This window comes from Rattus norvegicus, chromosome 20, assembly GCF_036323735.1.
Source record: "Rattus norvegicus strain BN/NHsdMcwi chromosome 20, GRCr8, whole genome shotgun sequence".
NCBI classification, from domain to species: Eukaryota; Metazoa; Chordata; class Mammalia; order Rodentia; family Muridae; genus Rattus; species Rattus norvegicus.
In genome coordinates this window covers 14,065,576-14,092,648 of record NC_086038.1, presented here as the reverse complement: position 1 = coordinate 14,092,648, position 27,073 = coordinate 14,065,576, and the positions used below count along the sequence as shown (strand labels likewise).

The window sequence follows — 27,073 nt, the reverse complement described above, 5'->3', positions numbered from 1 at the left end:
CAGACTAGGCTAGTGTTCCAGACATGAGTTCTGAGCTAAAGGTGGTGGACTGGGGAAAAGGCACACATGAGTAAGAAGGTCAAGATATTCCCCAGCCTGGACTCCGAAGGCAGACATGGGAAGAAGTCTGGGTAGGAAGTGGAGTGATAAAGCTGTTTCAATGGGACCTGCAAAAGTATGTTTGGGTCCCGGTCAAACTAAAAACTTTATTGAACAATTCTAAACCAGAAAATAGCATCAGTTTAAGTATTTTTAAAAGAACCCTTACATCTTTCCCTACAGATGGCATGGAAAAAAAAGGGCTTTTTTTTTTCAGAGTAAAGGTATAAATAGAAAGTCCTGAACAGCATAAAAAGTATCTTTCATAGCCGTGAAATGAATTATCTATAAAAACTTGGAAGATAAAACAATCCTTTATCTCAGTAAGTGAGTCACTGCATAATCTTCCCTGCCACCTCCCGTGCATATTAATTGTATATTACAGAAATAATCATCAAGGAAGTTAGGGACATCTAAGGAGAAACACAAACATGTGCAGAAGGTCTCTATCTCAGCCACATTGAGGATGAGTATCTGCTTAGGAAGACGTGCCCTTAGGAGGCTCAATTACAGGCCCACTGCTCATCCTCTGAGGCTGCATTGCAGACAAGGTCATTCTGAACTCATTTCCTGCCATACTTAAGTCCTGGTTTCTCTTGAAAAGGAGACATAGAAAAGAAGACTTGTTCATTCCAGTTCCAGTAGTGTGCATGGATAAGAAAATAATGAGCAGTATTAGATTGGGTACATGTGTGTACATGCATATGTGTTAGCGTGTGTGTGTGTGTGTGTGTGTGTGTGTGTGTGTGTGTGTCCCTGTGTCCCTGTGTGTCTGTGTCTGTTCCTTCCTGAACCTGAACTCACCAATTAGACTAACCTGTCTGGCCAGTGGGATCAAGGGAACCCTCTTGTTACTGTTTTTCCAGTACTGGAGTTACAAAATGTATGTATCCATGCCTGGTTTTTATATAGGAGCTGGGACCCAATTCAGTCCTCACTCTCTGATGACAAGTGCTTTATCAACTAAACCCCACCCTCCCCACCAGTCCCTAGATATCAGCTTTTGATAAAAATCTGTCAAGCCAGTGCAAGAGTCATCCTGCAGTGAAACAGGGAGCCTAGTAGTAATCCAGCCTATCTCATCATCCTGTCAGTTCGGTTTTCTCAGCAAACTGCGTCTCTGCCTTGGTGTCGCAAACAAGCTCTCTTCAGCTTCATGTTTTCATTCTCTCTCGTACTTTCTGTGGCTCTGGAGTGACCATGTGCAGGATGGGCTTCTTGTTCTGCCAAACTAAAAGAAACCTGTTAGTAACATGTTCAGACAAGTACAATATCCTCTGAGGACTGTCTTGTGTTTGCCCAGGTTTTCCTCAACTATAATCTGCAGTCCTTTCCCTTTGTTCAGTACCATCCCGTATTGAGTCACCCCAATCATTACTAGGTCCAATCCCTTCAGGTTTAGCTAAAGAGTGTTCAGAACACAACAATCTCACCAAAGGCAGTTAGATAGAAAACAGGTCAGCAAAGCCTCTCTGTGGGGCAAATCAAAACTTGACAGTGAAATTTACAATTGTAATATCCCGTTGGTGGACACTTTTTTCCCGTTAATTGACACGAAGCATCTGCTTCCGTTCCTCCTAACTATTCTGAGGGCCATACCTTCAGAAATGAGACTTGGCACATCTGCTGGCTCTTTTAGTTTCTCCCATTGTTTCTCACTAACCTCTAATTTCTCTTTGACAGTGAAGTACATTGTTTAAAAGAGGTTCTAAGGAAAAAAGAGGATCTATTAATGTACATTATATTATCTCCATATCTATAATATATATGTTATCTATAAATGCTACGTTTAAAAGTCATAGAAATTTGGAATGAAAAATCATAGAAATTTGAACTGAATAATAATACCCCTCGAGGTTGTAGAAAGTCTAGAACAGGCTAACCTACTAAATCAGCTGGCAGAGAGAGTGAAGCTCGAAGCACAAAAGTCATAAAATGGAGAGGAATGGAATCCACATAGCAGAGATGCTTCTCTGAAAAGATAAACAAGATTAGCAAGTGCTTATCCAAGCTAATCAAAGGCAAGAGAAGACCCAAAATATACAATTACAGATGAAGTAAGGTATTTCAAAAGATAGCCGTGAGATCCAGGGGATTATTAAGGCATATTACAAAAACCTGTGGTCTAATAAATTTCTAAATATAAAAACATGGTTAATTTTTCAGACACATAAGCCTCCTGGATTCAATAAAGAGTATGGAAACAATATAAACAGGCTCATAACAAGCATTGAGTTTGATCCCCAGGTTATGGTGGCTTTCACAGCTCAGTTCTTCCAAAGCTCTAAAAATGTCTCCCCAATTACTGAACAAAACAGAAATGGGAGGAACACACCAAATTTCACATGGCCAGTACTGCACTCATATCAAAATCAGACAAGGAGTTGACAATAAAAAACAAAACAAAAGGCTAATTTCCAGGATGTGCAATATAATACACATGCACTAAGTTCAAGAACAAGTGAGAAAAAGCCTTCCCTATGACCAAGTGAGCCTCATCCCAAAGTTGAGATGATGCGAGAAGTTAATGTATTACATCTCATCAATTAAACTCAAGGACAAAAATCACATGACCATCTCATTAGATGCAGAAAAAATGTTAATAAAGCCCAACGTACATTCATGATAAAAGGCCTGGAAGAAATCAAGAATAGGAAGATTATACATCAATATAGCAAATACCAGAAAACAGAAAACCTACAGCCAGCATATTAATAAAGGAATAAGGTTCAAGACATTTCCATTAAAATTAGGAAAGACACTACTTTCTACATATTGTCCTTGAAATCTCAGCTGGAAAAATACCTACATGTGGGCAGTTTAATCTAATAGAAGGCAATGCTTAGAACTGAAATATCTTCAATAGTAAGATACATAGTCAAAATATGAAAGAAGCATATTTTCTATATACCAATAATGAATATTGTGAGAAAGTCAGAAAGCCTATTCACAACATCTCCAAAGTAGAATAATGAAGACTAATTCTAGCCAAGGAAAACGAGACTTCTAATTTAAAAAAAATAAATAAATCAATAAACTGAAGAAGACACAAGGTAGAAACATCTGTCTTGCTCAAGAACCAGCGGAATTGATAGTTACGGAAATGGCTAAGGAAACGTGATCTAAAGAGTCAAAGCAATTCCAGTCAATATTTTAATGGTATTCTTCAAAGAAATAAGAAAAATACCCTAAAATACATAGGAACACGAAGACCCCCACAGACCACAGTAAGCCTTAACTAAAGTATCAGTGCTGGTAGTAATACCTGATTTCAGGTCACACCATGAAGGCAAAGTAACAAAAACAACATAATGGTGGTACAGAAGCAGATACACACACACACACACACACACACACACACACACATACACATATGCACACACATATACACATATGCACAATATATGCACACACATATACACACACATCTATACACATATGCACACACACATATACACACATATATACACACACGTACAGGCATATGGACACACATACATATGCACACACACATATGCACACACATACACACACATATATAAACACACATACATATACACACTACATACACACACATACACACACATACAAACACACATACACACACATATACACACACATACACATATGTGTAAACATATATATCCAAACATACATGTTTTATATTCTATATATCTTATTTATAGATATCCATATATATTTATAATATAAAACAGTTGTCCCAGAAGGAAACACAGGCAGCAACAGCCTTCTGATCATTTTTAAAAGATGACATGCATGTGCACTGTAAAAAAGGGAACCTCTTCAAATGGTCCTGGGGAAGCTGGATGTCCACACGTAGAATAATAAAACTAGACCCCTGCATTTATTTCATAGTCATGATTAATTCAAATTAATACAAAATTAATTAAAATGTATTAAGCACCCTAATGTAAGAAATTCTGAAACTCTTTCTATGAGAATATTTCTGAAATACTTAATGGCTCAAAATGCTAAATATCAAAAAGAATTTTTAAAAGTTTCTAGAATGGGTTAATGAAATTCACACAAGATTAAATACAAATGTCCAATCAGCATATGGGGGAATGAATCAATGCTCTAACCTACCAGTGAAATGCAAATTAAAATTCCATTTCACAGTTGGGGATTTAGCTCAGTGGTAAAGTGCTTGCCTAGGAAGTGCAAGGCCCTGGGTTCTGTCCCCAGCTCTGAAAAAAAAGAACCAAAAAAAAATAAATAAAAAATTCCATTTCACCCCTGTCAGAATGGCCCTTACAAGGAAAGCAAATTCCAACAAATGCTGGTAAGCATGCACGAGAGGGAACCTCTCATTTTGCTGTCAGGAAGATAAACACACACCTCAATTTAGCCAACAGAGGAAGACTGAAATTACATAATTTGCTGGACAATGGATGTTGTTAGCAGTGATTATATTAAAGTGACAAAGAAAGACAGATGTTGAGTGTTTTAGTCACATTTAAGGACCTATAATAATTTATAGAAACATAAAACCATAACACACACACACACAGAGCGTAAAGAAGGAATGGAGTTAAAAGCGAGTACATGGGGAATACATATGGTCAAAGTGCATGGCAAATTTCTACTTGAAGGAAAGGTTTGTAGAGTAGATGTAAAAACAGCTATGTATAATAAATATTTGATAAAAAAAATCAATGCAGATAGAATGATCAATCCTAATTTATGCTTGTCTCTGAGTTTAATCTCTGGCACCCACATGATGGAGAGGGAGAACCAACTGGAGCAAAGTGTTCTTCCAACCTCCACACATTTCATGGCACATTTATAGGCATATATACACATGTATATATACATACATACACCCACACAAACACACACACACAAACACACACAAACACACACAAACACACACACATACACACACATATATATACACATACATGTGTCAACAGGCACATGCACAAATGTACACACAGACAGGCACACAAATACATACACATGCACACACACAAATTTATATACTTGTACTCACACAGGCGCCAATGCACAAATAAAATAATTCTTTGCTTGCTTTGTTCTATGATCAAAAATTTATGGATGGCTAATAATTGGACAAAGTTAGTAAATTGGATTTATTCTAACAGAAAAACTCTTTCATATTCATATATATATATAATTTTCTGTTTACTGAATATGGCTTTCATCACTTTCTGGTTGCACTAAGAAATTTTATCAGTGTACATGGAATGTTCCTAAGAAATACTCAAATTCCAGGTAGTGTATATTCTGCCAATCGAAGGCTATTTCACAATAAGTTTACTTCAGTGTTGAAGCTATTTCCTCATAGAAAATAATTAGTTGGTGACCAAATATGTAAAATACGTTGTTGCAGAAAAAATTTATTTATGCTGATGCATACTTGTATCTATATGTATTTATATACCCATACATAAAGTGTCAGGAGGGAAATAGAGACAGAGCAGGAGAGGAAAGAGAGACTGAGAGGAGAGGGAGAGAGAGAGAGAGAGAGAGAGAGAGAGAAAGAGAGAGAGAGAGCGCGAGCGAGAGAGCACTCTGAAATATGACCAATTTAAGTGAAGGGCATTTTGAATTGCCTCTGCTTTGGGTAAATGTGGTCTTTATATTAAACTGTTGTACATTGTGTAATCCAAGGAGACACATTTTAGTGTCCCGTGTACAGATAGTCCAATTCCAACCTGGGAATTGGAGTTTCTTTACAATTAGCGTCACTTTCACGCCATGGAAGGCTTTTTTGGTTATCATTAGTGTCAGAGCAGCACTTAGATTCATCGTGATTTTGAAGGTTTACGTCGATTTTTTCCAAACTAAAAGGTTCATAAATTGAATTCTATTTGCCTTGATGTGTTCTTTTTTTCTGTAAAAGCCAAGACAAATAAGGTTTTTTTTTCTTTTAATAAGACTCTTTGTGTTATTTAATTGGCAGGTGATAAACTAGCAGCAGAGTGGATTCACAGAAATTTGCATTTCAGACTGAATAGTCAAATGCCTTATTCTTCTCTTCATTTGCTATTAAACTTAGGGGCTGACATAAGAATAGTTTTTATCTTTGGTTCTTATTCAAAATTACAGGCTTATTCCGTTTTGTTTGTTGTCTCTTTTTGTCTGAGACAGGGCCCCTTTCCTGGCTGTCTTAGAACTCGTTATATAGACGAGGCTGGCTTTGAACTCACTGTGGTTTTCTTGCCTCAGCTTCCTCAGTGCTTGAATTGAAGGTTATCTTTTAATGGTAGCTATGCTTTAAAATACACACAGGTACATGTGTGTGTTTAAGAGAAAAAAATGCTCAAATGTCTATACATGAATATGGCGCAAGTTCAACAACCATGAAAATATATTCTATTAAATGGTGGAAAGTAAAGCTATTTGACCTGCATTTGTAAATGTCCCAGTATCTGTTTGTTGTTATTTTGTTTTAAAATTGGTCGCTGGCGCTCACACTCCAGAGCTTAAGCTGTGACGCAAGGACTCCCCAGTGAACTCCACCCCATGAGCTACTGACTCACAAGAGTCCTTGGCAGTACCATTGTGGCAAGTTCTCTCCATGTAAAGTGTGCTTGCTTTTGAACCAGCAAACAATATAACATTATTAAAACATATCAATCAGTGAATTTTCCCTAGAGATGTCCAATTGTCCTTCAACAATTATTTAATATGCTTAATTTCAAAAAATGAGACTTATAACATAGAAAGAACTAATCAGAAAACTGTCCCGATGCTCCCAGATTCACAGGCATTACAAACTGAAGGATAATTAACACCCATTTATATGTGTGCTACATACTAGGAAACAAAGGAATCCAGTGAAAATCTACAATATTCTGATCTAGTCTACATAGATCTGTCCTGGTTCCCCATTTTTTTGTGGGAGAACCTAACTCCTAGAGGTTTAGTTGCCCAACTCCAGATAACTAACAGCAGTAACTAAGAGAAATGAGCTTAAATTTGCCTATTCTAAAAACTGGTATAGAATCCGCCATGACATTCTTCTACACAGACTTAAACGAAATACCCCTTACGAGATAAGACGTTACCATCAAATGCATGAGCAGAAAAAAGAATCTAGTGTGTACTATATAGATATAATTTTGTCATCATAGTCATAGATATTAAATAAAGACTCTCTCTCTCCCTCTCTCTCTCTCTCTCTCTCTCTCTCTCTCTCTCTCTCTCTCTCTCTCTCTTGGCACATGCTACTGAAGGCAGCTCTATTGAAGGGAGAGAAGGAGGCATTCATATTTCCATCAACCTCGGTCTCCCCATGCCCCAGTCCCTCCTTCCCTACTTTCCTCCCTCCAGCCCTCCCTCCCCATTTATACCAGACTAGAGTCTAGGAATAACCAGTGTTTCTTTAGCCTACTAGATAAGGCTAAATATAAAAAGTATCCAAGGTGTTGAAACCAGAAACAGTAGAGATTATTAGAAAAATGTAGGTAGCCTGTAGGCTGGCTCACAGTGTAGATGATTAGAAAAATATAATTAATAAGTGGTAGGCTGGTTCCACATATTCAGTTTAATTTTAATATTCAGTCTCAGCTAAATAGTATCAGGTGAAATGACTCACTGCTTTTTCTGAACTGTGGGTCTCTCTGTGGTATGTGGTAGGTGTCCACTGGGTTACTTCATCATAAGGAAAAACATCAATAGCAAAAAATCAGATGAGGCAAGAAGTTGGGATAGTAAACTGGGATTAGATGGATATTCATTTTCTCGTGAGTAGAGCTATTTGCTTTTCTCTAACTTTTGCATAAACAAAAGGTGATGCACGATAGAACCCCGAATTGCACATCATTAGGTTGCCACAGTGTGAAAGAGCTAGAGGAATGGACAGGCAGAATGCAGAATTTTTTCTGGTGGACTGTTCATATGGAGTCAGGACCTGAGGTTACACAGAGAAAGAGGACACTGAGAAGCACCTCTCAGCCCGATACAGATCTGATGGGATATGAATGGGAAACATCCCCAGCCAGCTATCTGGTGGCACTGTTTGAAGAGAATGAGAAATTGTTCAGAAGGGATTCTTGCAAGAGGCGGTGAGCCACTGGAGATGGACTTTGAAGCTCTGTAACCAGATCCCACTGTCTTACCCATTTCCACTTCCTATTCCTTTGAGATATGAAGAGGGGAGGTGCTCCCCCCATGCTCCCACCTGTCTTCCCTGTTGCAACACATTATGTCCTCTCAACGTGGGAGCCAAAGTAAGTCCCGTATGCATCACTATGAAAACGTAACTCATATGGATGATGATGGACCTACTATGTAAAGAAACCATAGAGAGCAAACCAAGCACTGTAGTCAAAAGAAAGACATGGGGTGAGAGACACGATGCTGGACTTGGATCGAAGTGATAGAATTCACTGTGACTAAGGAACAACCAGAAAGTTAGAAGAGATGAGTATGAGGTTTCACTTGCTCCAAATAAGGAAGGAAAATCATGGATAACATGGGGCTGGAGGGATGGCTAAGTGGTTGAGAACATTGGCTATTCTTTCCCAACACCCGCATGGCAGCTTACAGCTGCTTTGAAACTCAGTTCCAGGGGATCTGACACCCTCACACAGACATACCTGCAGGCAAGATACCAATCAGTGTTCATAAAATATAAAATAGATTATTAAGAATAGTGCTCAAGCAGTGTATGAAGAGTGAAAAGTCCAATAAAAATCGTTATATTGTTATTTAAAAAATAAACACTAAGACTAAACTCACTTTATCCCTCAAAAGGAATGTTCACACTGGGGTTTTTCTCATTTAAATGCCCATTGAGTAAAGAAATAGATTTGTTTTTATGTGGACAAAAGGAGCAGCATTTGATTTCTATTGCAAAATGATGTAACGTTGCATATGTTAGTATTCCTAACACTTCTTGGGACTGTACCTCAGGGATCACAACCTGTATAAAGACAGAGAGACTGAGAAACACATCAGGGATGGTTTGAGAGCTGGTTTAGTAGATCTCCTTGGATGACTACTCTGATATCTTCCCTCATGGGACCCTTCTTAGTTTTGCTTCTGCTTCTGATTATAGGTCCATGTGTGTTAAATAAACTAGTTACTAGAAAGAGTGAGTACTGTTCAGATTTTGATGTTACGCCAACAGTATCATGCTTTAGGAGGACAAGAAAGCCAATTTTATAAAGGTACTAAAATTTAGTTCTATGATTAGAACTAGCCAGTAGAAGAAGTGGGGAATGAAAGAATAAAAAATATAGCCAAAAAGTCAGAAGTTTAGGAATGCTGTCCCACCCCTAAGAAGCCCTAAATACCTCAAATTCCAGACCCTGTCCTCTACCTGTAAGTAAGTAAAAGGTCACATTTCTTGAGCCTGCTCCCCCAGGATCCAGATAAAAGGGTTTAAGATAAGACCCTTAGATAGGTAATCCTGACCTAGTAAAGAAAGCTTCGTCCAGGAACTAGCTGACCATAAAGTTAGATTAGAATCTTAGAGAACAACCTTGAGAAGCAGGAAGCTTCTCCTAGGAACTAAAGGGAACACAAAGTTAAGCAATCTTGAGAGACAGGAAGCTTCTTGTGATTTTCCAGTGATACCACCCCTGCCCCCTTGGGTTGTGGTTTCTCCCTTTAAATACCCTTTCTCCCAGCCTCTGGGGATCGACACCTCTATCTCCTGCGTATCGGGATACGTGTCGGCCCAGAGATCTCTGTAATAAACCTCACCTTTGTGTATTACAAAAAAAAAAAAAAAAGGAACAGCATTCATTTGACAGCATCTTGGAAGGTCATAAATTAATCCTTATTTTGATTATATAACTATAATGGTGAAGAGAACTTGCAAGGTCATGTGAGTTATGAAATAATTTACAAGAAGAGGAAAATTAAACACTTCAATTACTATACAGTGTTGGGGTCTGGGAATTGCTACATAAACTGAGATCAGACACCAGTGTCAGTCAAACAGGGATGATTTATGGAACACCACACCCCAATCAGAGCCATGGTTCAGATCGGGGAACTGAACCATGACCGCAAGTTAAGATCCTACAGAGCTTTTATGCCTGAGATCTACAAACATCTATGCTAAGTTATCCAACCAATCAGGATTTATGAATAGGGTATTTCCTTAGGAGCATGACTTTCTTGTACACTTACCCTGTTCCCATTGGTTGAGGTATTCAACTGTGTGTGACAGGAGACTTGTCTAACATTCATGTCTTAATTTGCCACCCAGGGTAATGCTGCCCACATGCATGTTTCTCCTAAGAAGGATGTCAGTTCCCAGGGAGGTCTTGGGAACTTAAACTTTACTCAACCCCTACTCAAAATGAATATCTTACAGTTTTTTATGGTGGGATCCATCCCAATGGCAGCTTATGAACGCAAATACCATAAAAGCGTATACACAGGGGTAGGAAGTGCTTCTGGGTGGTTGGTTTGGGTCCAGGCTTATTGTAGTTGACTATACAGTGCAGTTCTCCTGACTTCTATCATGATTGGTTTCCAAGGGCACAGAACATAGCAGGATATGTAATCAACTTGGGCATGAGAAACAACAGCAGAAATAACATATAAGAATGTTTCCTTATAATGGTAGGCTAGCCAGGTAACAGTTACCCAGGCCTTAACATTTTACCTAGGCCTTAACATTCCATCCAGGACTCAATATTTTACCTAGACCTTACCATACACAAGGAAGTCCTACTTTCCTACTTATCTTTCTGTATTGTGCCTTCTGTGAAACAGAATATTGTGTGTATGTGTTTCCTTCTTTCTTTGTTTAAAACAAAATCGTTTTCTTTAGGTCAGTATCTTATCTATCTGATGTTCTCTGATGATTTTGATACCACACTCTTAAGAAAATGTTGACAAATTATGAATAGCCTATCAGGATTGTATAATTCAAACCGTGAGCACAGAGATCTACATACCATGGTTGTAAGCCAGTTTCTGGCATGTGTTTTGTCTCTTCAGTGGAAACAGGCAGGCTAAGGGACAGATCACGACCTCCTCGAACATCGATGTGCAGTCCATGGGTACAGTTGCTTCTATTGGATCCCAAATCTATCCTGGATCATAGCAATAAAAGCTTGGGGAAAAGATTAATTATATTAAAGTGTCATTTATTTAACTCTATAATTGCTGAACACGTTAACCTTAATATCACATCCTAATATTCCACCTTTGTCAATTTTTGTTAAAGTCGTGTGAAAAAAAAAAAACTAATACGTTTTTTTCTACTTAAAGTATTTCTTCCTTTTCCCCTTTTAGTTTCCGCAAAATTTTTGAGTAGGTCTGTAAATAGATCAGTCTCGTTGGTATTTCTTTATTCATGTTTTATCAGCTGCTGGGCACATTGACTGTAAGGACTTTAAAGCATAAGTTTCTCCGTACTTTCTAAAAATACAAGAGTAAAGTTAAAGTGTTTCTCAGAGGCCAACACTTTGTTCTTTTTGCCACTAATAATCACACTTTGACGTTCCCATCAGTGGACGGATGAGAGACGGGAGTTTTTGTCCCTGCATCCTAAATCACTTTCGCTCCATCTCTGGAAAAGCAAGACTTGTGTGCTGCTAAAGGTTGAAACGGGTCTAATTGAGGAATCCAAGTTAAAGCCCCATTATTGGACTTTAATAGGTTTGGAAGTTCTGAGGACATCACTAATTATTCCACTAATATTTTTTTTTTGCATCCATGATCTTCATTTAGGCAACAGAGGGGAACAGTTACCAAGGCTATTAGAAAATTAACGCCTCACCTGTTCTCTGCATGTTAGAGGCAATTATTTGGTGGTTGCCTCTTAATGTCGGGCACCTGTACACATTTAAAACGTCCAGAGATGTGTGGTCTTAGAGGTGTGTAAGCGGTTGCCTGTGTCTGAGTTTTCATTTTAAAACATAATCAAAGTGAGTCAAATTATAATATTTCATACTTGGCTTCTTTCCAGGCAACTCTAGACATAGCTTTTTTTTTCTCTTTGCCAAAAGAAAACACAAAAGGCAGTGATTCTAATCACCAGACTCACCCCTTTCTCTTGGTAGCTAGGTCATGAACTTGGTATAACCTTTTTGGTATACATAAGCGGATAAAGAAACATTATTAACTCTTTAAGGAAACATGGTTCATTCCACTGAGTCACTTTTACTTTTTAAGGATTAATTTAGCCAAGATCATTAACTGTCCTCTTTTTATGACCTAATCAGTGATGAAATGGGTTTGTGCTTTTCATTTATATATCTGTATCTTTCTGAAAAAAGTAGTTAAGGCTCTCCTTCAATTTTAAGAAACGGGACCCTTTTGTATTTGTAACAGTTTATGTTTTTAAAAAGATTTACCTATATTGAGACTTTGTGGAAATCTTCAATTTCCAAAAGATACTTTTTGTCTTGACCATTTCCCATTCTTTGCATGGCTTTTAAACACCATTAATTAGCCTTGAATCTCAGCACGTGGGAGGCAGAGGTGAGATGTTATCTATGAGTTTAAGCCAGCCTGGTCTACCTAGTGAGTTCCAGAGCAGCCAGAACTAGATAGTGAGACACTATCTCAATAAATTAATTAATTAATTAATTAATACTTGTTTCCCAAACTAAAGGAAATTAATATCTCTTTCCCAATTGGGGTCTACTTACTCAAATATTCAAAGACTTCCTGGTTATGGATTTGACTCCCCTTTTTACCTCAGCATCCTCATAATACCTGTCTCTTCTTTGGGATTTATTTTCCTTCAGATTTTAATCTCTCCTGCACCATTATTTTCTAGGATTGCATGAGGCATATTTTGAGGTGAGATTTTTGAAAAAGAATCGCTCTGTCAATGGCCTGAGCCGTTCTTGAATGAACATCTTTGGTCTTAAATGCCCAGATCTCGGATTTCCCGTGAGTTCAAGCAGGTCCGGGGTCACGTGACCTTCCAATGTCTATTCTTTTCTCTTGCCTTGCGCAACGTGATGGCGCACGAATAGAGACTGCAACCCTAAATGCAGTGGGTGTGTTTGATTGTGCACTCTCAGGGAGACTCTGACCCACTGCCATTGGTGTTAGGGTTTAATCTGGGCAACTCACAAAGCAGTTTGATAGTGGTGGCAGACACAGAGCTGGAGAGAAGGGAGACATAGTCTCCCCTTCACAATGAGACTTGCGCTTTCTGGGAAGGGAGCACATTAAATCCTCTTCCATGAGCACGCCTTGCTACCGGCTCTCCCAGCTACTCATAATAGAGGAGGAGGAGAGGGGAAAGGAGAGCATCTAAGCAGAAACCATCATCAACATTAAGGTTTTTCCGCATGCTCACCCAGACATGTCGTCTGTACAAGTCTATATATGTCTGTAATCATAGCCCTTGAGGCTGGGCCCAAGGACTGCCTGGAGAATATTAATGAGGTATTATAAAACTAAACAAACAAAAGCTGAATAAAGTATTAAGTAGATAATAAGATTTACATATTACGGGGCTGGGGATTTAGCTCAGTGGTAGAGCGCTTACCTAGGAAGCGCAAGGCCCTGGGTTCGGTCCCCAGCTCCGAAAAAAAGAACCAAAAAAAAAAAAAAAGATTTACATATTACACTACTGTTTTTACTTGTCTATTCTGGCATTTATTTATAACTAAGGGTCTTACATGCAAGATATGTTCTTTCTCCTGGGTCTTTTCATTAACAACTTAGGTTTCAGCAGATTCACTAGGGCCTTTTCTCTGGCTCCTAGACAGCTAACTATCTTTGTATTATGTCTTTAAATGGCAGAAGTAGATAAAGGGACACTTAAACTTTCCTGTAAGCTCCACCCTCACGCACCAATCTATCACACTATGGGAGTATTTTCAATATACCAAGAAACAAGATTGTGGCCTGTGTGTTTATTATTTTTCTTCTCGTCTCCTTCTTGCATCTAGGGAAAAACATCTTAGAATGGTTTATCCTTCGTTTCCTGTTCTTTTCGATGAGTTTTAAATCCCTGGTATTCTGACCTATTGGATTATGTGGATGTAGAGTAAGACACACCTTGTTGGGGGTCTCGAGCCCCCTCAAGCTTTCCAGTTCTTTCCAGGGACTAAGCCACTACCTAAAGACTATACATGGACTGACCCTGGACTCTGACCTCATAGGTAGCAATGAATATCCTAGTAAGAGCACCAGTGGAAGGGGAAGCCCTGGGTCCTGCTAAGACTGAACCCCCAGTGAACTAGACTATGGGGGGGAGGGCGGCAATGGGGGGAGGATGGGGAGGGGAACACCCATAAAGAAGGGGAGGGGGAGGGGTTAGGAGGATGTTGGCCTGTAAACCGGGAAAGGGAATAATACTCGAAATGTAAATAAGAAATACTCAAGTTAATAAAAAAAAAGACCCACCCTGTTGGGTTACCACCCACCTGTCTGACTATCAATAGTTTACTGATCTCTCCAGCTGGCCTCGTTCACTTCTAAAATAACAACGGGCTACAGTGAGTCTGTGCGTGTGAAGTGTCACACAACACTGGAAACAGTGAATGATGGGCAGATGTTAGCTGACAGTGAAGTGTGCACCCCTTCCATACGCCCACCGGCCCAGCAAGAGCACAGACTGGTCGATCTGAGTCTAAGCTCCATTTGAAACCCGACTTTATTAGCTCTTTCTGGAGAGGCAGGGGTCTGGCTAGGTTTCCGTGAAGAGCTGAAGGTAAGGAATTCTAGAAAGGGGTGGTAGAGAACTGAACTGTAAAAATAGGTAAAGCAGTAGGGTTAGCGTCTGAGTATTTGTCTTAATGGAGAAGACAAATGTGCTTTTGTAGTTTTAAGAGGAAAAGGTTAAAGCGGCAGGGCGACGATAGCATGTTTCATGGGAGGAGAGCTGGGCCAGACTCTGATCGCTGGGAATGTGCCTTCGATGGGAAAGAAGGGCCGGCTGCGACTCTAAGATTGTAAGAGCTGACAGATGGCACAGGTAAAGATATTTTACTCCTAGGATGAGCAGCTGAGAAATGTCACACTTGATATCCTGAAATTTCATGTAAATTAGAAGGTGCACCTCTCTAGAGGAGACTGAAGAGGATGCATATAAACAAACGGGCTAAGTTATCGATAACGACGTAAGACAGACAAGTCGCTGTTTACAGAAAAGATTTTCTAAATGGATCAAAGGCACACTTTGGAACTCAGATTAACTTATGGTCACACGCATCTTGCTGATTGTTTAAACTCTCCGTCTTCAGTCGTGGGTTCTAAATTTACGATTCAGGCGATCCAAGGGATAAAGGCAAGATAACCACAGTGTGACTTCGACGGAAGAGCCTAGGGGGACGGGAACTCCAAACCTAACGTCTCAAGGGGGAGACTTGAAAATTCACTAGCAACTGAGGTTTCAGCTGCGATGAGTACATTTGTGCTGTGAAACGTATGCATTAGAGTTTAATCTTCCTGAGACAGGGCATTTCCCTAGGGCCGATGCCTCCGTGAGGTTTAGCTCTAGAGCAGCGATCAAGCAGTTCACTGATCAAGGAATGTCGCTAGCCTGAGAATTGAAGATAAATAGCCAAGTGTGCCATCTACATGAAACCTGCACTTTAAAAGAAGTTACTTGAAAAGGAAAACAGAACTAGATACCGACATCCTTGGATTCGGTAATAAGGGAAGAGTTTTTTTTTCTGTACATAGTATGTGGGTTTCTATCACAAATTGGATCTAGGAACAAGAAAATTAAGAACATATATATAAAAATCAAAGATGATTATAAAAACCAAGTGCATGCCCCCTGACCTCAATAAGAAATCAATTATTAGTTTATACATCTTAAGGGAGTAATAATTTTATATGTCTAAAATGACAAGTCTAAATTAATTGAGGTTTTGAGTGCTTAAGTATTTGAGTGCTGCATTTATTGATACAAACATATTATAGAAAAGCAAACCCTTCTTGCTATTGTAATATGCATTTAACAGCTCTAATAGAATCTCTATTAAGTCATGCTGTTCTTGGCCATTAAATATAATTACATAAGCATAATTTTCAGCACATTACATCCATAATGTAGCAGATATATATAGATATACGCATATTTACAACAACATCCATTTGCCATAATTCACCTCATTGACAGAGAGCAAGTTAAAAGTGAGTTTGAAGGGGAGAATTATTGGAGTCCCCCTAAAAATAAAACAAAGTGTAAGAGTAAGCAAACAAAATCTGTTTAGAACTATTCAAAGCAGAAGGTAAACAGCGATGATGCCCTCCATGATGAGGTGTTTGCACCGTGGCCAGAATCTCGCATGAACATCACCTGTCAATATAACAGCCAAAGGGCAATGAGTTGAGTCAGGAAATAGGAAGTGGGACACTGGCAGGAAAAGAGAGGATTTGATGAAATAGTAAGAGATGAGAGAGAGAGAGAGAGAGAGAGAGAGAGAGAGAGAGAGAGAGAGAGAGAGAGAGAGTCAGTCATCAACCAGCAGGGAGACGCTGAGGAGACTCTAAGGAAGAAGGGAACAGGACTGAAGAAGGAACTCGCCACATGGTAGACACAGAATAGGCTACATGCCTTAAGTAAGTTATGAGTTAGTCAGAAGGAATGATCCAGGCCTTATGGCCTGGGTATTTAATAATAACTAATCACTCACAGAATCATTTTTGATGGTAACTAAGGAGCCAGGCGGGGAAACGGATTTAAAAATTATTTTGACACTCGACCTTTGTACATCTTAACCCAGATTTCAAATTGTGCGCTGGGTCTTGTGGCCGGGTTCATGGCGGGAGTCAGTATGTATTTTAAACACGTCATATTTTATCAATCCCTTCAGGAGAACTTTGGTCCTTGTCTGTGCATGGCTGTAGGGCATGTACTTTAAGCCGTCTGAGTCAGGTCCCTCCAAGAAGATACGGTCCTGAATTGAGCTTGGGCACACTAGGTGTTGGAAGCTGTTGGAAGTTTCTACTTTACGCCTATAGGCAAGCATCCTTCAGCTCTGGGTACTTGTTAGAGAGAGGAGAGTGCCTCCAAAAATCCACAAGCTCCTGACAGCTCTTCTGTGACCACCTCCAGAAGGGAGATCTTTAAGATAGGTCCTGAGCATGGCGTCCCTTGAAAGGGAAAAGGAAAGCAGGCTAGAACTGCATAGCATACAAAATCAGAGCACTGGGGATTCAAATATCTGCCAAACCTGCTTTTTTGAAAAAAAAAAGTTTGTATTTCATTTCTACTATGTTATAACCATAATATGCAAAAATTCTAAAAGGATATTTCTTTGTTTCATAAAAAAAAGATTTGCTTCAGAAAAAGCTTACTACAAGAAAGACTTCAGTCATTTATTATGAAATATGACTGTGTTGTAGTTTCCATGATGTAATAAATTAGGGAGCAAAACAAAATTATTTTATTTTGGAAATGGGAAGTTAGCCGGTAGGAACTGTGTGAGTTGACTTAATGTACCAAGCAGCCACTAGGATTGTACAGTAACCATTTTTCCTGTGTAAATTTCCTTGTTGTTGCTAGCATTTATCTTCAAATTAAACAGGATTGAGCCTCACGACGCAACCTTAGTGGAAGAACAAGTCACAAAGCAGGACTTGTGCTGACTCTGTCAATATAAACTTGGAAATGGGCAAACGTGAGCAGTAACACAGCCAGGTCACGTGGCTTCCCTGAGGGACGTGGGTCTGACTGAGGCATGAGCGTAGACATGAATGGCTGAGGAGTTCTGATTCTTAATACGCATATTGACCTCGTAGATATGCATATTTTTCAAAAATGTATTGCTCTGTACACTCATAACTTGGTACACTTTAGGTGCGGTTATTATATTTCAAAGTTTACATTAACAATAAATTATTTCTTTGAGGAGAAGTCTTAATGCTAACCAAAAGTTGAAGGTTGGGTGTGTCAAATCTATTTCTGTATGTTTGCATGTGCTATGTGTGTATGCGTGTGTGTGTGTATGTGTGTGTGTACATGTACATGTGGAAGCCGGAAGGCAACCTGAAGGGTCATGTCTTCAGTGTTTTTCATTTTGAGAATCTCTCGCTGGTCTGGAGTCAACAAATAAGCTAAAAAGACTGACCAGCTCTTTGGAGGTAGAAACAGGAGAATCCCTGGGGTTCATGGGCCAGCCATGTTCAGATTTTTTTTTAATGTGATATCTAGAAATCAAACTCATGTTTTAATGCTTGCAAGATCATTGCTTTACTGACTGGGCCATCTTCCCAGCCCCTTGTCCGAGCCTCTTTGACTGTCTTGACAAAAGTAGCAAGTGTACTCAGAGACAATAATGTCTCAGGTCAGTTGGATTAGATTCTGAGTTTAATTTCAGTTGGGAACACTTATTTTTTTTCTTATGTTATTCTTCGTGAAATGAATAGAGTCACCACCAGTTCAATGCTTTAAAAGGTTAACTTTAATTACTCTTCCTTTCTCCTGTAAGTGAAATCTCATCCCTGGAACTCCAATTCCCAAAGCCAGCTGTGCTAAGCGGAACATTAGCTCACATGAGAAAATGAGCTGAAGTAACATGCTCACCCTCCTCTCACTGAGGAATCTTTTTTAATTTTTTATTAGATATATTTCTTTACTTACATTTGAACTGTTATTCCCCTTCCCGGTTTCCTGTCCATAAACCCCCATTTCCTCCCCCTCCCTCTCCCTTCCCCCATACGGATATTCCCCCTATACATCCCCCTTACTGCCCCCCATATTCCCCTGCTGGGGGTCCAAACTTGGCAGGGCCAAGGGCTTCCCCTTGTGCCCCAAAAAGGCTATTCTCTGCTACATATGCAGTTGGAGCCCTGGGTCAGTCCATGTATAGTTTTTAGACTTCCCTGGAAGCTCTGGTTGGTTGGCATTGTTATTCTTATGGGGTTTCAAGCTCCTTCAACTCTTTCAATCCTTCCTCTAATTCCCCCCAAGGGGGTCCTGTTCTCAGTTCGGTGGTTTGCTGCTAGCATTGACCTCTGTATTGGGACATGCTCTGGATGTGTCTCTCAGGAGAGATCTATATCCGGTCCCTTTCAGCATGCATTTTTTAGCTTCATCAATCTTATCTAGTTTTGGTGGCTGTATATATATATGGGCCACATGTGGGCCAGGCTCTGAATGGCCGTTCCTTATGTCGCTGCTCTAAATTTTGCTTCCATATCCGCTCCTATGGATATTTTTCCCCCTTTTAAGAAGGAGTGGGAGCATCCGCATTTTGGTCATCCTTCGTCTTGAGCTTCCTGTCTTCTGTGGATTGCATCTTGGGTAATTCGAGCTTTTTGGCTAATATACACTTATCAATGAGTGCATACCAAGTGTGTTTTTCTGCGATTGAGTTACCTGACTCAGGATGGTATTTTCTAGTTCATTCCATTTGCCTACGAATGTCATGAAGTCATTGTTTTTTGATAGCTGAGTAGTACTCCATTGTGTAGATGTACCACATTTTCTGTATCCATTCCTCTGTTGAAGGACATCTGGATTCTTTCCAGCTTCTGGCTACTACAAATAAGGCTGCTATGAACATAGTGGAGACTGTGTCTTTGTTTTATGTTGGGGCATCTTTTGGGTATATGCCAAGAGAGGTATAGCTGGGTCCTAAGGCAGTTCAATGTCCAATTTTCTGAGGAACCTCCAGACTGATTTCCAAAGTGGTTGTACCAGTCTGCAATCCCACCAACAATGGAGGAGTGTTCCTCTTTCTCCACATCCTTGCCAGCATCTGCTGTCACCTAAGTTTTTGAACTTAGCCATTCTGACTGGTGTGAGGTGGAATCTCGGGGTTGTTTTAATTTGCATTTCCCTAATGACTAAAGATGTTGAACATTTCTTTAGCTACTTTTTGGCCAATCGATAATCCTCAATTGAGAATGTTTTGTTTAGCTCTGTACCCCATTTTTTAATAGAATTATTTGGCTCTCTGGAGTCTAACTTCTTGGGTTTTTGTATATTTTGGATATTAGCCCTCTATCAGATGTAGGATTGGTAAAGACCTTTTCCCAATCTGTTGGTTGCCATTTCGTCCTAATGACAGTGTCCTTTGCCTTACAGAAGCTTTGTAGTTTTATGAGGTCCCATTTGTCGATTCTTGATCTTAGAGCATGAGCCATTGGTGTTTTGTTCAGGAAATTTTCCCCAGTGCTCATGTGTTTGAGACTCTTCCCCACTTTTTCTTTTATTAGTTTGAGTGTATCTGGTTTGATGTGGAGGTCTTTGATCCACATGGCCTTAAGCTTTGTACATGGTGATAAGAATGGATCGATCTGCATTCTTCTACATGCTGACCTCCAGTTGAACCAGCACCATTTGTTGAAAATGCTATCTTTCTTCTATTGGTTGGTTTTAGCTCCTTTGTCAAAGATCAAGTGACCGTAGGTGTATGGGTTCATTACTGTTCCACTGATCTATCTGTCTGTCTCTGTACCAATACCATACAGTTTTTATGACTATTGCTCTGTAATACTGCTTGAGGTCAATGGTGATTCCCCCAGAAGTTCTTTTATTGTTGAGGATAGTTTCCACTCTCCTGGGTTTTTTGTTATTCCAAATGAATTTGCAAATTGCTCTTTCTAACTCTATGAAAAATTGAGTGGGGATTTTGATGGGGATGGCATTGAATCTGTAGATTGCATTTGGCATGATGGCCATTTTTACTATATTAATCCTAACAATCCATGAATATGGGACATCTTTCCATCTTCTGAGATCTTCAATTTCTTTCTTCAGAGACTTGAAGTTCTTGTCATACAGATCTTTCACTCGCTTGGTTAAAGTCACACCAAGATATTTTATATTATTTGGGACTATTGTAAAGGGTGTCATTTCCTTAATTTCTTTCTCAGCCTGTTTATCCTTTGAGTAGAGGAAGGCTACTGATTTGTTTGAGTTAATTTTATACCTAGCCACTTTGCTAAAGGTGTTTATCAGGTTTAGTAGTTCTCTGGTGGAACTTTTGGGGGTCACTTAAGTACACTATCATATCATCTGCAAATAGTGATATTTTGATTTCTTCCCTTCCAATTTGTATCCCTTTGACCTCCTTTTGCTGTCTGATTGCTCTGGCTAGGACTTGTGGTACTATATTGAGTAAGTAGGGAGAGAGCAACTGGAATTATGCTGTTGCCAGGGAGCGGGTGGGGATAAGAGGATGCAAGAAAGGAGAAAGAGCTCATTTGGGTTCACAGCTTGAGGATAAAGCCCATCATACCGAGAAAGGAATGGCAGCAGGACCACAAGGCAGCCGGACACACTGTGTCTGTAGTCACACAGATGGATTCTGGTGTCCGCGTGGCTTCCTCCACCTTTCTATCTTGTTCAGTTTGTTTGAGACACCATTCTAGGGAGCTGTACAGCCCACATTTAGAACCCTCCACTGTTAAACGTCTCTGGAAGTGACCCCCCCCACAGCCACGCCCACAGATGTGTCTCCTAGTTAATTCGGAATCCAGTCAAGCAGGCAACTAGAATTAACCCTGACAGAAACTTAGACAAGTTGTAATTTGTTCTTTTATCTCAAGTTGAAGTGTCTGGGTCATTTAGTATAAGAAACTTTCCTTGTTGTGCACATGAGGCTATCCTGAAATGCTTGAAATGTTCAGAAGGTATGTTAAGCCTGAAACCAAGTTTATAGAATATTTACTATCTGCGAGCTGTTATTTGTCATTGAAATTGTTCATATGCCAGCGCTGACACCCCGTAAGTCACGTGAGAGTCCTGGCTCTTTTGCCACCTAATCCTCATTTCAAATTCTCGGTGGTCATACCCGGCCGATTTCTGCTGCTAGGATCAGAACACTTTGAGATGATCCCTTCCAGCACCCAGAGCTCTATGCAATTAGAACAGTAACTTCCTTAGCAGTATTTTTTCTTGCTATTAAATTACTTTGGTATAGCCCTCCGAGTTTTAAGGCAAATTAAAAATGAGTACTATATCATGCTTTAGGTTAAGTGCTGATAAAAGGATGAATACCCGTGCGGTAGAAAAGGCTGAAAACTAGAAACTCTGGATGATGTGTTTCCTGAATAATTTACATATAGCCTGACGACATTATCTGATTCCCTTAGCCACAATTTCTCTTAATATACATTCCGTTTTGAATGTATTTTGTGCACCTATCCACTACCCCAAACACGAAGTCCATGACAGAGTTAGAAAAACAATTAGCGGGTTGGGGATTTGGCTCAGTGGAAGAGCGTTTGCCTAGTAAGCGCAAGGCCCTGGGTTCGGTCCCCAGCTCCGAAAAAAAGAAAAGAAAAAAAAAAAGAAAAGAAAAACAATTAGCTTTATATGCTCAGCCACAGCGTGCATTTCTTATCTGCATCCACTCCTTCCTCCTTGTTTTCCTCTTGCGTTTAGCCTCTCTCGAGTTATATACTTGAAATTAAAAATAGAAACCTTACTCGAAGGTTCTTGGCTTCCGTTCCAAATCCCTCTTCTACCCCTTTAAGAGTTAATTAAGTTGTATAGCCTTTAGTCTTTGATATGTTTTAGTCTTGGATATGTTACATATTTTTTTATAATAATGCTTATACTTTTAAAAAAAACTTTTTACTTTATGTGTATGGGTTTTTTGTCTCCATTCATGGCTAGGCAACTACTTGTATATCTGCCTGTTGCCTATTACAATGGTTATGAAAGCATCAGATCCAGGAACTGGAGTTACAGATGGTTCTGAGTCATCACGCTGAGGCTGGGAACCTAACCTGGGTGGTCTGGAAGAGCAGCCAGTGCTCTCCCGTGCCTAGGACCACTCCGGACCCCATCATTTCTTTCTGATGTGTTCCACTTTGAAATAGTTCTGAAACTGGCATCCCGAAAACTTGCCCTTAAGTAGAAGCCATAGAACCAATGTAATTAGAGTTTGTCTATAGCCAATGTTCAGAAGAATTGGAAAATCCGAACAGTCATTCCCTTTTTATATCGACATGGTAAGAGCCTTAAGCCTTTTACACCATAACTCCCTGTTGATTCAGGGGGACTACAAAAGAGAGACTTAGAATCTGCCATACTCTGATCTTGCTACAATATTAACTGGTTGGCATATACTCCTATACCCAAAAACATATATATGAATAACTATGTGTGACTTATTTTAATTGGATATGCCAGAATACAGTTCTTTATGTCCCCGGCCTCAACCTGCTAGATCAATACTTTGATTTTTGTTTGTTTTTTTATTTTCCTTTTTCTTTTGGAGGGAAAGACAACATGAAGTTTTGTGGGTAGAAAAGTCGGAGGAGAGGAAAACATAACCAAAATACTAATGAAAAAATTAGAGACAAAAATCTACAATTACAAAAAAAAATACTGAAAAAAATTGGGGTTTGGGCGTGGAGTACCCACAGTCACACGATGATCTTGAAGTGACCAGTAGATTCCACCATGCCCATCGTTTGGATCTGTAGCCTAAATTGGAACTCATCCTGACAGATGCATAAAACTAAATTGATTGGATCCTTATCTGTTGTAATAACTGCCCTCGAGCCAGTAGCATTGGGATGAAAACTATTTGATATGCAGATGTATTTCCACATTTGCATAATGATATTCAGAGAAAGGGAGGTTTAGGAGAAATGTACTGTGCTATTGTTACCCAAATAGCCTTGGAAGTAGCTTTGTCTTCTTTCTGGACTGACCGTTTATCATCTGTTTTTTTTTCCTTCCTAGGCCACTGACAGGGACACAGGAAATTATAGCGCCATGGCCTACAGACTCATCATACCACCGATTAAAGAGGGCAAAGAGGGGTTTGTGGTGGAAACATACACGGGGCTCATCAAGACAGCCATGCTCTTCCACAATATGAGAAGATCCTACTTCAAGTTTCAAGTGATTGCAACCGACGACTACGGGAAGGGGTTGAGCGGGAAAGCGGACGTACTGGTAAGCGCATGCGTGAGGGGCGTGAGCCGTGAGCCTGGAGTGTTTTAGCTGTTTGCACTTTCAATAATGCTTAGAAATAGACTCTCTAAAACGTAAACCTCGTTACATTTTCATCAGGGTATATGGCCTCTGCTGTTAAAGAAAAAAAAAAGAATACATGTTGTGATAGATAATATTCCAATATACATAATTTTCTTTGTTAGACAGTATCTCCAATGATAGAAATGCTTTACCAAGCTACCTATGGCCACATAAAACAGTATTCCTTTCTTTGTTTCTCTCGGGCTAAATATACACAGGTTAGGGGTTTTAGCCAAAACATCTAATATTAAAGTGGACACGGCAATTGTTTGGATTTTTCACTGATAAAATTAATAACGGTTATAAGTAGGATGATTGTTGAACATTTATCATATCAGGAAAGAATCAAATAAAAGCTATCTATCCCCCACATGGGACCTAGTAAGTTACAAATCTAGTTTGGTTCTCATGTAGTTACCTTTATCTACATGTAGGTATCGGGATAAAATGGTATTTTCTTAGATGTCAGAGAACCCAAGTCACTACCATTGTGTATGTTAGTAGTATACGCCTTCAAAACAGAAAGCTTTATTGTAGTAAAAACAGTTCAATATTAGCCAAGAAACCTTTAATAGAAAATATTATGGGTGACATATTTTGATCAAACACAGGTCTGTAAACCTTATACAAGATAGTGTACATTTTTTCATTTTTAATATTTTTCCTTTTTTATTGAAATTTTTTATTTACATTTCAAATGTTATGCCCTTTCCAGGTTTCCCATCCATAAACCCCCATATCCCATCCCTTCTCCCCCTTCTTCTATGAGGGTGTTTCCCCACCCATCCACCCTTTCCTTCCTGCCTCCCTCCCCTGACATTCCCCTACACTGGAGGGTCAAGCCTTGGCAGGACCAAGGGCTTCTCCTCCCATTGGTGCCCAACAAGGCCATCCTCTGCTACATATGCAGTTGGAGCCATGGGTCTGTCATGTGTACTCTTTGGATGGTGGTTTAGTCCCTGGGAGCTCTGATTGGTTGGTATTGTTGTTCTTATGGGGTTGCAAACTCCTTCAGCTCCTCTTTTATATTTAAGAAATGTATATTCTAGAGCTTAAGGGATAAATGATATGGTTAGTGCGCTGAGTATAAATTAGCTATTATAAAATAAACAAAGAAATATACATACATGAATTTACATGAATAAATACATTCATTTAAAAGAAATCATGATATAATATATATATATATATATATATATATTTCTGTTACAACCAGATGGCATCAGGAAAATCATCTCAAAATGATTTACACAGTAACGCATGCAATCTTTTTAGTTAAGAGAAAGGCCAAATAAAGTCCATATGCAGAGGGTGTGAGGGTGATAGATGTCAAAACCAAAATGGAAGGCAGATGAGGACAGGGGTGAGTAACTCTGACAGTTTTACTCACACAATGTACAGCGCATGAGAGAGAAGGTGGACGATCGAGGGGTTCAAGGTGGAAGCCTGTGGTTGATGTGAGACACGGAAGCCACATGAAATACTGTGGGACCGTGTGCTAAAGCAGTAGACAGTCACTGAAGACGATTCGTAGTAGAGGGGTGAACCACGTCTTTACACCGTTTATTACTGTTACCTTATCAAGGGAGGGCTCTAATAGTTCATATGGATTCTCCGCTGGTTTGTTTGGTGTGCCCTTCACGCTGTTCTCTGGCATTGTGCTCCGTATGCTGCAGTGTGGTCATTTCTCAATCTTTGCTCGGTCCTCAGAATCCGACCTCCACACCCCCACCCCCACCCCCACCCCCACCCCCACCCCCACCCCCGTGATCTCCCCCAACAGGTTGGCTCGTATTTTCAGTTCTCCTAGCTTATTTTTGGGAGATCTCTTCCATTTTTATAAGGTGATTCTTCCCATGCTCTCTTGAGCTCCTTCCCTTCATGACTCTGCCCTCCTGTTGCGTCATTCGAAGCCATAGTTACCTCTGTGGTTGCCACGAAACGTCCAGCCCTTAATCACGATATTAAACGTTCCCATACGATTTTGGTGCTCTTGTTCCCAGCAAGATATTCAATCAGCTTAACTGAATACTTTCCTTTTATTTTTCATTGGATATTTATTTATTTACACTTCAAATGTTCTCCCCTTTCCCAGTTTCCCATCTATAACCCTCCTATACCATCCCCATCCCCCTTCTTCTATGAGGGTGTTCCCCACCCGTCTACCCATCCCTTCCTGCCTCCCTGCCCTGGCATGCCCCTACACTGGGGGACGGGAGGTAGTTGAGCCTTGGTAGGACCAAGGGGTTCCCATTAGTGCCCAACAAGGCCAGTCTCTGTTACATATGCAGCTGGAGCCATACTTTCCTTCTCCTACGTTCTCTCCTGAGAAACCTACATGTGCCCCATGCTTGATTAACTGATATGTGGTGCTTTATCATTCCAAATAAATGGCCCATGATACAAAGGGTAAACTTCCTTCCCTGACATATTCCTTAGTCAGGATCTCTGTGGAAATGAAGCCAGTGGATTTATTTCATTGATTTATGTCCCAAACTGTCAGTCTGCCTGTTGGGAAGCCAGAGAAGGTGACAAAAATCCTCCAGTGTAAGACAACCTGAAATGTGAGAAATATGAAGGCTGACAATGCAGACCTGACCCTGAGGACCCTCAGAGTGTCACAGAGGCAAGGGTCAGTGTCTGGAATCAAAAAACCTCTTTGTCCATAAAAACATGTCTACTTGGGAAGGAAGAACCAGAGAAAGAAAAGGATGTTTGCTCTCGTGCTATATATTATCCGGGCCTCGTAGCAACTGCACAGCAAGCTCATGGTCAGGGAAGGTAGACTCCGCTAAGGACATGTACCACCCCAGTCTCACTTAAAGCCTAGTGGTCATCCTACAGCTAGAAGAATGATCCCGTCTATACCCAAGCACAACATCATTCTTTATATTGTGCTCCCTTGGAAAAAAGAATCATAGAATTCTGACTCTCCTTGTACTAGGTCGCTGGTCATGATGACAATATGTGAGAAAACATGCACAGAAGTATGCTTGCCTACCCTTTAAATGGTTTCCCTTGTCTAGTAGCCTTCAGGCCAACACCATGGGCTTGGTTACTTACCACATCACCACGTCTTCTTGTTTTCTTCTCTTGGTT

General features: G+C 39.9%; 1 protein-coding gene and 1 long non-coding RNA gene across 7 annotated transcripts in view; one reads left to right on the top strand and one right to left on the bottom strand.

Moving 5' to 3' along the window:
• Pcdh15 (protocadherin related 15) overlaps positions 1-27,073 on the top strand; it is a 1,498,824-nt gene that overhangs the window by 1,402,558 nt on the left and 69,193 nt on the right. For all 6 annotated transcript variants that reach the window (XM_063279549.1, XM_063279551.1, XM_063279550.1 and 3 more), the window contains one exon: positions 23,678-23,893. In XM_063279549.1, coding sequence (XP_063135619.1) covers positions 23,678-23,893 — 216 coding nt within the window. The remainder of the gene's footprint in view (positions 1-23,677; positions 23,894-27,073) is intronic.
• LOC120098846 (uncharacterized) lies at positions 156-25,703 on the bottom strand. Its single transcript, XR_005497467.2, has 3 exons — positions 25,551-25,703; positions 11,007-11,164; positions 156-1,330 (listed from the first exon to the last, which is right to left on the bottom strand). It is a non-coding gene; the product is annotated as an uncharacterized LOC120098846 (long non-coding RNA).